General features: G+C 45.3%; 1 protein-coding gene across 1 annotated transcript in view; it reads right to left on the bottom strand.

The window, feature by feature from the left end:
- Positions 1-12,079, bottom strand: part of Ctnnbl1 (catenin beta like 1) — a 155,013-nt gene that overhangs the window by 95,317 nt on the left and 47,617 nt on the right. Inside the window, exon 5 of the mRNA XM_026383174.2 lies at positions 6,268-6,365. Within this exon, the coding sequence (XP_026238959.2) occupies positions 6,268-6,365 (98 nt within the window). The remainder of the gene's footprint in view (positions 1-6,267; positions 6,366-12,079) is intronic.

Here is a 12,079-nt window from a genome sequence, read left to right as displayed (position 1 = left end):
AGGAAGAAGTGACTATTCACCGGGTGACAGCATTCCAAGTGGGCAGTCATGAGGACACAGTCTGCTGCATGCTGGTGGTATAGCCTCATCCCCAGAGCCTCAGTGTCCTCACTCAGGAAATGGGGGTAAATTGCAAAGATTAAACGAAAATATGACAGGCCTTACCCTGGGTTTGGTGTAAGGCAGCAGCTGAAAAACTCAGTAGAGAGTGTGAATCCAGCCCTCACCCCTTCTGAGGGCCTGATTATTCCCTGCTCACATTTCCTAGGTGAAAGCCAAGTACCTCAAAGGCAGGTTCCTCACCTTAGTCTGGGTACACCCTGGGTCCAGCCCACCCTTCCCACACACTTCACCACATGGGAGCACTGACAGACGCCTGCTCTGTGCAAAACCGCTCCACTTAGCCTCAAGGAGTCCTCTCGCTTTTACCGATAAGAGAACAAAAGCCTGGAGAGGTTAATTGGCCTGGTCCAAAGTTACAAAGCCGGTGGCAGAGGTGGCTCTGAAGAGCATTTTTTCCTATTATATCCTATTACTTTGGTGAGAGAGAGAAGGAAATGATCCTGTTCAGCCGCGCTTCCTGAGCACTCTGAGGAAGACAGGAACTCTACAGACCTGCTCCAAACTCGGCCTGCGGAAGGAAGCTCGGGAAGAGGGACAGACGTGGAACAAGGCCACTCCGCTCTTTCTGGGTGAGACTCCAGAGAAACATCTATTCCAGAAGAAAACCTGAAATGACTGGCCAATTTGCGCCACCTGAATCACAAGCGAGTTACCTTTCTAGGCTCTCCTCTGTGCAGCAGTGGGAGAGACTCCTGGAGGAGACACTGAAGACAGAGCTGAAGGCGCCCACACGCAGGAAAGAGCTGCTTTCCCCTCACATACCAGGAGACACACAATCTTGCTCTCAAATCTCACAGCCAGCAAGAGCGTCACCGAAGAAATCTACTGCAATGTTTTTCTTAATTAATTGGACAATTTGGGTATGTGAGAGAAAACAGAAAAACATCTGGGGGAAGAGTATGAACCATGTCACAGTTTGCTTTTCCCTAAATCACCCTGATTGACTTATAATCTCTCTGAATCCTAAAGCAGCAGACACTGTGACTCCGCTGTGTATCAAACTGCTTGTCAGTTCTGCAAACTGCTTCATGGGCTTCAATTGCTTATTGCTCTTTATCTGCATTATTTCCCCCTTTCCTTGATTCTTAGTTATGCTTCCCATCTCTGCTGTCTGCAAAGTGGCGGGGACAGTGGCAATGAGCGACGCACTCAAATCCTAGAGCTGAATGGCTATGGATAATGGGCGTCTGGCTGGAGGAAAATCTTTTTTCTTGTTGCGGAAATCTAACTTCTAACAGGCAGCCTTTTTAAGCTTTGCAAAGTGTGAAACTTTATGTTTAGTTGGGTTAAATGCAATTTTATCTGATTGCAGAAGGGCCAAAAGCAGTCAAAATACATTTAGCTCAGAAAACCCTTGGAAAAGTATTTACATTATGTATAGCTCTGGATATTGCCTAGTAAGAAGGATAAATTAGCATTCTGTCCTACTCCCGCTAACCCCTTGGGTCTACCTTCAATTTTCTGAACCTGTGACGAAGTCTGAAACTAAAAACAGATCCTGCTCTGGGATTAAAGCATGAGCCAGAGCAACCCTGGCCTTGAAAATCAGGACTTTTCTGTCCTTTTCTGATAAGTCCTTGGTTATTTCTGCCCATCAGCAGGTCTCCCAGACAACATTCCAGAAGGTCTTAATCACACAAAGTTCAAGGGCATGATCAGGCACTGTTTTCCACTAGATCAAAGAGGATGGATATAAGAGAAGAGGAGAAAATAAAGAGAGAGGCAGATGAGAGGGTTTGAGGGAGGATTCTTTTTCTGTCTGGTACAACCTGCCAACAAGCTTTCCCCAGAGTTAGAGTTTTTCCACCTACTAGGAATTTCAGATTTAGAAAATAATAATAAATATAAAGCCCCACACCCACTGAATCTCAATCAAACAAATCTTGACGATATACACGGTGACATGGTCATAAGGCGGGACTCAGGCCTGCTATACCGCCGCTGACAGCAGTGCCCTTTCCATTCCTGTCCCTCGGATTCACTATCTGCACAGCTGCAGTGGTCTTTTGAAGTGTTGGTCAGACTGTTATGACCCTGTGCACACTGGCCTCATGACGGATAATGCCTCTGGCACCCAGGTGGACTGGCCCCGACCTTCCCCCACGAGCCTGGCTGTACTCCACAGGATGGCCCTTTTCTGTTCCTTCACTATGTCACGCTCATACCTGTCTGTCTCTGCCCTTGTTCCACCTTGCTCTAGCTCATTCTGAGAGGCTGGTTTCTTGTCACCCAGAATCCAGGCCTTTCCTGACTTCCTGTCACCCAATAACACATCACTCTATTTTAATTCTCTGCGTAACAGACAATCACTCTGTTAGTTTTCTTGTTCATTTATTTACTGTTTCTCCCTAGACTAGAACATAATCTCTACCAAAGCAGAGACTCTTTCATTCTTACAATTACACACCTGAGTGCCTAGGATCAGGAACATGCCGAGCATTCAGTAAGCACTGAGTGAATGAATGAACAATCTAGTTTTGCTTAGGAACAAAGATGAAGGCAAGAACATTAATGGAAATGGGAAGGAACAGGCCAGAAATGGACAGTGAGCACACATAAAGCAACATGAGATGTGCTAAGCTGGGTCTCACCTGAGCAGCACAAATATGATACTAACCAAGTTCCAGCCAACCCAATCTGGAGCTCCAAGCTTAACCCTTACACGGGGTCAATGAAGGGCAAGAACGGTATGGAGGGTAGTCCCCAGCTCTTCACATCAAAGCCACTTTTGTGAAACCCTTTATGACTCCTAGCCTGTTGATGGTGCAGCCACACTTGCACCTGCTCTGGCTGCGACACCCCCATACCCTCTCGTGGATAAGCCTCCTCCAGGCCGTGGCCAGCACCTGAGCTCTGCAGCCAACTCTGATTCTTCTCCATGAGGCGTGACCACTGCATCCTCTTCATTTCACAGAAGCCTGAATCTCTCTCAGCCCTTCTCAATACTCGACCTCGAATGACCATTGCTTATTTTTTTCCATTAAAACACACACACACATACACACAAACACACACACACACACACACCCTAAACCTCTATCTTTGCATGTCTTATTTAGGCCTATGCCATCCGAACAGTTTCTGAAGAATTATTAAAAATGTTTTTTGAAACATTTTTGAACTGAAAAAATACTTGAGTTTAATAACCTTCACAAATATCCCACTGTGTGGCAGATGACACTTGTCATTTTACCTTGACATTTACTAACTGCTTAATATCTGCCAGGCTCAATACCTTTACACAATAATGGCCCACATTTATCGGGTGTTTACTCTGTGCCAGACTGTCCTAGAGACTTGTTAAATATCTCAGTTATCCCTCACGTTGGCACTGTGCAATGGGCCTACTGTTATTTCCATTTTACAGACAAAAAAAAGCAGAGTATGGAGTGGTGGGGTAGCTCTCCCAAGGACACACAATTGGTAAGTAACAGAGCCACCACTCTGACTGCTTTCCCAACAGTGACCACAACTCAAAAAAGACAAACTTAGAAATCTATAATGCAATTTGACAAGTTCCAGGATGTACAAAGTGCTAGGGGAACACAAATTCCACTGAGGTGATGAGTTTGGAAAAATTCAGAAGAGCCGAGGTTGAAGCTGGGCTTCACAGGAGGAGGAGGAGCAGGAGTGCTCCAGGTGACCTGGAGAAGCCAGGCATGCCAAGTAGTAAGTAGAGAAATCACAGCAGTCTAATCACTACTCCAAAGCCACCTTCGGAGGAGTAAGCCACAGAAATGCCATCAAAGCAATATACCCGCACAATTACTACTCTCTAGAAAGGAGTCCATTTGCCAAATTCACCTGTTCCAAAGCACAAACATGTCTTGACCTTTTGCATGAGGAACACTGGTGGGTGTGGCCAACATGGAAAGCTTGTGCAGAGCCCCAAGAATGCCAGAACAGCGCGCTCTCCCCACAAATGAGCTGTTCTATTACTTGAGACTTACAACTGGGAAAAAAGACCAAGGCAATAACTGCAAACTGCACTCCACAATAAATCCTGCCACATGCCCTCTAGCCTCTGCTCAAGCAATTCCAGGCTTCCAACACTGGCCCCAAATTAAAACTACGAAGACAACTCAACCCTTGTAATATGAGACTACTTATCAAACTTCTCCCCAATGTGGCACAAGGGTGGCGAAGAATAAATGGAAGACCACTTGCCGGTTCTGCCCTCTGATATTTACTGTTGCCTCTGACTGGTTGCAGGAGAGCAAATAATGTATTGGGGTCTAGAATGTTCAGTGTTTGTGATTCACACCAGCCCCACCAGGATAAAGCTGTAAGCATCAAAATCTTAAAATAATATAATCAGAAAGAAACTAAACAAACACAAAACCCTGTATAGCAGCCACCTAATGGCTCCCCAGACTGAGGATGAACTGTTTCTTTCCACACAGACAATAAACTCTGCAAGATCCAGCCTTTGTTGGTGGGCCAGGCGACACAGAAATCACAAAAGGGGCTTTTGTGTGAACTGCTGCTTCTGGGTAGGTTCACCATGCAGCAGCCAGGCTAGCTGTTCCTCCCCTGTCTTCTCCATTCACACGGGCAAGGAAGGTAATTAAAATCAGCCCAGGGACCAGGCAGGAAGGCTCGTCCAGGGCCACTGTAATTAACCTCTGGAAGGTAAGACTGCACAAATGGCACTGTGGGGACACAGTGCGGGAGCAGCTGCCACAGCTCCCCTCAGCTGCTACTCAAAAAAAAAGAACACCCCAGCAACGTCCCCTGCTTTCCGCACAGTGGTCCCAAGGAAAAATAAAGGCCCTGATCCTACCAAAGTGGCAGTTCACTCTAGGAGGGAGCATGTAAGAAAAATGGCCATAGAAATCTCCCTCACAGTTTCACATGGCCGTGCTGGACTGCAGCCTCGCTCTCCGGGAGAGACAGTTCTTCATATCCAGTGGGTTCACGACCCTGTCATTCACACCAAATGCCAGCAGCAAGCACAGCACACGAGAAACTTCTGGTGTCAAGAACCTTAAGAGAAAGGGTAAGGAGGGCTGGGTCATGCAGCTGTGCGTCTCAGAACCATCTGGGCCCCCTGACAGGCAGTTCTGCTTCAGTGGTCTCGGGTGGGGCCGGAAAGCAGCCTAATAAGTACCTGTGTGCTTTCAACACAAGCGGCCGCAATGATCTTAGATAAACTCTGCAAACTGCTCCAAAATCGGCACTTACCTCTGTACCAGAGAGAAAAGGCAAGAGAAGATGACAGAGTGGAAGGGAGATCCACAGAGGAGGGAGAGGACGTGGGAGCTGGTCAGAACTCCACGGGCAGAATCAGGCAGGAGACTGGACTAGACCTCCTCCGCCACAGGCCGACTGTGGTGCCTTTTCAGTCCGGAGCCCACTCTGACAAGGGAGTCTAGTGTGGTGCAAGAGGCCTGGGGTGCAGGCTGCAGTCTCAGGGATCAAAGGACAGGCTGAGTGGCCCAAAGGAAAGCTTCACATCTGCCTCCGGGGTCTCCTCAGTGTCGGGTGATGAGACAGAGGGGAATCAGCAGACAGGGTTCACCCCATGTACCTGGACCTTGCACTAGCTGCTGCTTGACCCAAAGGCCGAGGAGTCAGAGGCCCTGCTTCGCTCCACAAAAAGAACACAGAAGTCACCAGGCCTGTCTGCTAGAGGCTGGTGATGCAACCCTGGCAGATGAGTGCTAAGATTTGTTCTCCTTCCACATTCTCCAATGCCTCTTTGATGACCCATCTCCAAAATAATTAAGAACAATACCCTTCCATGTGGGCACTAGGGATTATAAAACGCCAAAGAGAAAATAAACATCAGTGGAAGCTCTTAGTACAAAGGTCAGTGGTGGCACATAGGGGGTGGGGAGCAGGGAGTCAGCTCTGTGACCACAGGCAAGGTGTCCATCTCTCTAAGCCTCAGGAATAAACCCACCAGGCAGGATGTGGCGAGGATTAAACAGGGAACAGATAAGCAATGGCTCCCTACAGCAGACAAATGCTGGCCTTCTATGGCCCTCAGCCAACGCATCTCCTCCAAGATGCACTTCCATATCCCACTCATTCCAACCAGCCCAGCCACAAAATCCTAGGGACGCCATTCAGACACAACAGGGGGGATGCCACCTGTGCCTTCAGCAAACCTGCAAAACTCCAGGGGACCATGCAACTTACCAGCGCATCAATGAGGACTTCCGCTCCCTCTTCGCTCTCGTGGAGGGTGTCAATATCTGTCAGTTCCTGAAGCAAGTCAACCACGGCGATGGACACATGTGCCAAGTGTTAAGGGATCACGCACAGAATGAAATCCAATGATGAGTTATTAAATCTGCAGTTCCCCGTTTCCTCATCAGCTGCTTTATCACCATGTACCTTTAATACACTCTGGATTTATTAGCCTCTCTTCAACAAGGCTCCTCCCCCAGGGGGTGCTCGGTCGATAGTTAACTGATCCGCTCGGGCTCCTTCCTGATAACTTCTTCCATTTTTTCATGAATTCCCAAACTTTAAATAGATGACTTGGGAGGGCACTTTTCCAGTAAGAAACAGGTCAACATCTTTAACCCTATCTCATAATCTAAACTCTTGAAGCTCAGTGTCATTTTTACTACCTGGTACTGTTCACCTTGAAAGGCAGCGGTGATGGCTGGCACTCTCCAAGGAATTCTCAGAGATCAGGCAGGACAAATGGGTTAGAGAAACAGCAAGAAAGGTTTACACAGGGCAGCACTGGCTCCCCACCGTCTTCCCCTCAAATTCCTCACCACCTTGGACTTAAGGGGAAGGTGAACATAGGAACCAGGCCGCAGGTAAAAACAGGAGAAAGAGAGGGAAATATAAGGGAAAGGAGCACAAAAGAGAAAAAGAAAGGAGTTATATCAGGAACCTGGAAGGCAAACTGCACTTCCAACTAAGCTTCCCTTCCCCGACCTGGAAACACACACACACACACACACACACACACACACACACACACACACACTCTCCCCTCGCTCCATCAACCTGTATTCAGTGACTGCCTGAATAAATAAGGCACTGTATGGTGATAAAGGCAAATCTGTTCTTCATTCTGGGTCTCAGTCTCCTCATCTATGAAATGATGAAGCTAGAAAACCAAAGCCAATTTTTAAAAATCATACAGCAAAGATAATAACAACATGTGACAAACGAGGAATACAGACACCTTGGATGCAGGCCTCCTGAACTGAGCTGGGAGATGAGGAATAACTTACTAGAAAAAGAGTGGTCAGAAAACAGGCAACTATAATGGTAGGCTAGAAAGCCAAACCACAGGATCAAAAGCAAAGAGACCAGAATACACCACCACGGCATCTGCAGAGGACGGGGAGAGGACCCAGGGGAGGGGAGCAAGTCATAATCACGTGAAGACTGACACTCTGAAAGAACAACCTCGGCTTGTGCAGATGCACTATGACCTCGAGTGCTCGGGGCTGGGCAGAGAGTGGGTACAGATTGGGTAGCTGGGGAGGGTAGGAGGAGTCTGAAGGGGGACATCCAAAGCTGCCTCCTAGGTGGGATCCAAATGCGAGACAGGGATCAGAAGCAGGGCAGTTTTATCGGTACTTGGGAAAAAGTAAAAGATGCAGGATAAATAAACAAGTACCACAGGACTTGCTAACGGCTAAGTGCTGTTCTGGGAATTTTATGAACATGTTTTGCTGAAAAAAACATTACTTGGTTTGCTTTCCTCATCTCTAACTGACCAGCTGACCACGATGAGCAAGTAAGCCTTCCATGTCCTATTCCTGTCACTCTCAAAGATATGTGCCCAAACCATAAGAGTGCTAAAAGAGCAAAAAGAGCTTAAAGGTCTTGGAATGAAAATTCCAAGTAACTAGTAAAGCTGTTGACCCACAAGACCGAGTGTTATATCTGACACACAGCAAACCAAAACACACAAACCATTCAAATCAATTTAAAAAAATTCATCAAGCTACCAAACTAGCTCCTAAAAGCCCTTGAACTACCCTGTTGGCAGGCATTAGTAATCTCCCTCTCTAAAAAATGAAAGCCACCATAATAGTGGCCCTTGTTAAAAGTCATATTCAGGCCAAGTGCCATGTTACTGAGTTCTCAAGCAGTATTAGAAGGTTAAGAGGGATCCCCACTTCACAGACCAGAACACCAAGGCTCAGAGTGATTCAGCTGACTAAAGTCACTGCGACCGTTAAGGGAGAATGTTAGGTCCACCTGATTCCACCTAGCACACTCCACTTCATATGAACGCACGGGGTAGAGCACAGATGTCAGGATTAAATGTGGCGAGACTCAGGTAAATTCTAGCTTTGATGTTGCTGTAATCACAGAGGAAAAAAATTGTCACTTATTTCCAACATAAGCCATTAATTATCCTAGGAAATGAGCAAAATGTTAATTATCTCCCCTTCTTCCCCCTCATCTGAGAAACTCCCATATTTGTTCTCTTGACAACTTCTTACATTAAGAGTTGTAAACACTTAAAAACCCATTCACATGCTTATTTGATATGCGAGGCAACATTTCATCTAGCGCGCACACACACATGCACATGTGTATGACCCCATCCATCTGTCCATCCATCATCCACTACTGTGTCAGATAGCTGTGGGACAAGGAACAAAGACATGCAATAAGTATTATCATCACATCCCTTGAGCAGCACCAGGCATGATTAAGTACTTACTAACTAGTATACAATAATTACTAATTAAGTAATTTCAAGAGACAAGTGGAGTATAGATGATTCCCAACACGTGATAGTTGAACCTACGATTTTTTTGGCCTTATAATGGTACAGAAACGATAGTGTTCAGTAGGAACCATACTTAGATTCTGGCCTTTTCCCAGGCTGTTGACACAGATACTCTGTGGGGATACAGGGCACCAGCAACGGGCTGCAGCTCCCAGTCGGCCGCCATGAGGAGCCGCACAGACACTCTGCAGTGCACTGCTGCTAAGCTGTGTGTGCCAGGTCAGGGGCATTACGTGAATTTTCAAGCTGGTGGGTTTTTCAGGACATGACTCCTCTCTAAGTGAAGGGGCAGCTATATATCTGAAAGGGCAACAGAGGAGGAGCCAGGGCAAGCTTGAGAACAGGTCCTGTCATGGCATCTCGCTTTGCATCTTTAGTCAGCTGAAGGCTGCATCACTGTCATTAGCCAAGCAGTCTGTGTGAGCCCCTCTACTTCCTTGCAGCTCATTTCCTTGTCTATAAAATGGGGGTAATGGTCTCTGCCCAGCTTAACCCTCTGCAGACCTACAGGAAACAAAATCATCAGGTCCGTCAAAGGCCAGGTAAAGAGAGTCACAAAATATGAAAGCCCTAAATACAGACTGTGAGTCGAGTCTTCTCACAGGATGTCCAAAGCCCTCATTACTGCCTTCATTTTTCCAAAAGATTTCTCTAAAATCTAAAATTCAAGCTAACAGCAGAGTGGCCCTCACTTCTGGGTCACCGTGGGTTGAAGAGCTGAGTTTCCATTTCAGCCAGGTCCCAGACATTCAGATGGATGGAGTCCTCGTTCAGTCTCTGAGGTCCTGTAGGCCAAATTACCACTTCTTTCTCTGATTAGACTTATACCATGCTCACAATGTGTCACATTAAACTAGAAACTTGAAAAATAAAAAAAAAAAAAAAGGAAGAAAGACTTTTTGTGAAAACAGTGGTGATCTTATATAGGAACAGGATAAGTGTCTTAACTTTTACCAAGAAAAGTGGTTTGTTACAACATTCCAGTGGATTATGTCCTACTTTTCTGTCTCAGTGGAGAAATCAAACAGGAAATCACCTATTCACCAGGACTGGCAAACAGCTCATCAATCCTACCTGTGGTTTTACATAAATCCCCGCCTTTCACAAAAATACCATTTCAGCAAGGCAGTAAAGAGTCCCTAATTATGATCGTCAACCCTCAGGTAATGTAATATGACCCAGAAGACAGGAGATCATTTGAAGACCAGAAAGGGGACTGAGAACCAGAACTAAAGATCGACAAACGAACTCTCAATCCTGACGAGGAAATTCAGCTTCGCTCTGCCACCCACCTAGCCTTTCTTCACAAGCAGAGGCTGCGCATGGTTGACAGGTTTTCCACCGTAGTTATAATTTCATTTCACAAGTAAAGGGTTCTCTCACCAAGTATAATAGGAGAACAGAGAGCCTGTCTCTCTGTGAATTACTGAAACACAGTTTCTGATAGCCCATTTTGTCACATTGGGCAGAAAAGCCACCCCAAATCACTTCTTCTGTACCTGTCCACTATTGGGGCAGTAAGATGGTATAATAACAGTGAAGTAGAAAAGACCAGCTGGGCATGAAATGGTCCATAACACAAGGGATCTTGGGAAAGAGCAGTGTTTACCTCTACATTTTGGCTCTGCATATTTGTTATTTGGCCTACCACCACTTGTAGCCTTGGTACAAAAACTGAGTGTTAATCTTAGTAATCTCCAATGAGATGTGACCACAAAGAACAAAGTTATTTAAAAAAAAAAAAAAAAGAGGAAGAGGAATTCAGCAGATAGCTTTTTACAAGTAATTTCAAAAAGGTTTTCTTAAGAAAATGAACCAGTGTAGATTCAGAGAATATAAATGACTTAATGCAACAAATGTGGGCTTTTTAAAACTGTTTTTCTTTTATTCTTAGACAGGACAGTGATTAAATACAGTTTAACTGACGCAGATGAATTTCAAACACAGGGTGGTCTTTTTCTCCTCTTAAAATAGATGGCACAAAGGTACCCATAATGAACCTGGACTCTTAATTTTATCCCAATCCTAGATCAAACCAATATGAAGAAGATGCAATCATTCAACATTAAGTACCATTAACTGCTAGTGGACACTATTATGACGCAGGGAAGATGCCCAAGGTAGGCTAACCTTCCAGAGACATTTTATCACCTAAATCCCATAAACAAGATCGCTAAATTGCCATTTGGGCACCTTTTTATCTAATCTGCCTTACTTCAGAGCATATTTAACTGGATCCAAAAAAAGGGGGAGGAGAAGTGGCTTATCAATACATATTAGGAAGAGCATCAGATGGCAAAAGAAGTCTAATCTTTTAGGTGCAATTTTGATTCTGGAATTATCAAAACGAGAATAACTCCTAGCAAAACAGCTCAAGATATACAAGTCTTGTTAGTGCCTGCAGGAAAGCAATACAGCAAAACCCCCTCCCCAGTCCAATTAGGAAAAAGCCCCTGAGGAGGCTCAAACCCTTCCCAGCCCAATTCTTGCTCATTTTTACTGGGTCTGTAACCGAGGCACCCTGCTCTGCTCTATCCTACACACCCTCTGGGATGCTATGGCATGCCTTAGTCAGCTTGTGCCACTTTAGCATTATCAGACCCCAACAACCAAAGTTCAATTGATCCCTTTTTGCCTTAAAAAACAACAACAAACTGTTTTCTCCTTCTTTTCTAAGTTCCTGCGGTAATTCTTCACAAAATCCAACTGAAAAAATCTGCAAGTCCTCCTGGATTTCTAAAGTCTAAGAAAACTAAACAGTAATTTAGAAAATACTGGCTATGACCACTCCCTAAAATTATTCCACAGAAAAAAGGAGCTGTACCACCTGTACCAATGATCTCAATAACTGACAATTTCTCTCTTCCTGCCCATTAGTATGCACACACAGTAGCGATGATTTAAGTCAACACTACAATGACACCTCATCTTTCTGAATCACAAAGGGTGGAGAGAAAGCAGTTTGAATGAAATTTGATTTAGATTACTTTCTTTCTTTCTTTCTTTTTTTTAAGTGAAAGAATAAGGCACTTAGCTAGGGAGCCATAGTATGATTAAAATAAACAAATAGCAAAAACAAAAACAAAACCATGGACCCGATGCCCTGACAGGTTTGTAAAGACAACATAAGCGGCCAGCAAGGCCATGTCAGCTTCCAACATATGAAGAATGGCAGTTCCCTTTGCAAACGTAGAGCCCGTGGAAACAGACCGGAAGTGCCCTCTAGTCTCCACA

This window comes from Urocitellus parryii, chromosome 6, assembly GCF_045843805.1.
Source record: "Urocitellus parryii isolate mUroPar1 chromosome 6, mUroPar1.hap1, whole genome shotgun sequence".
NCBI lineage: Eukaryota > Metazoa > Chordata > Mammalia > Rodentia > Sciuridae > Urocitellus > Urocitellus parryii.
The sequence above is the reverse complement of the archived record's forward strand: the minus strand, read 5'-3'. Positions and strand labels throughout refer to the sequence as shown.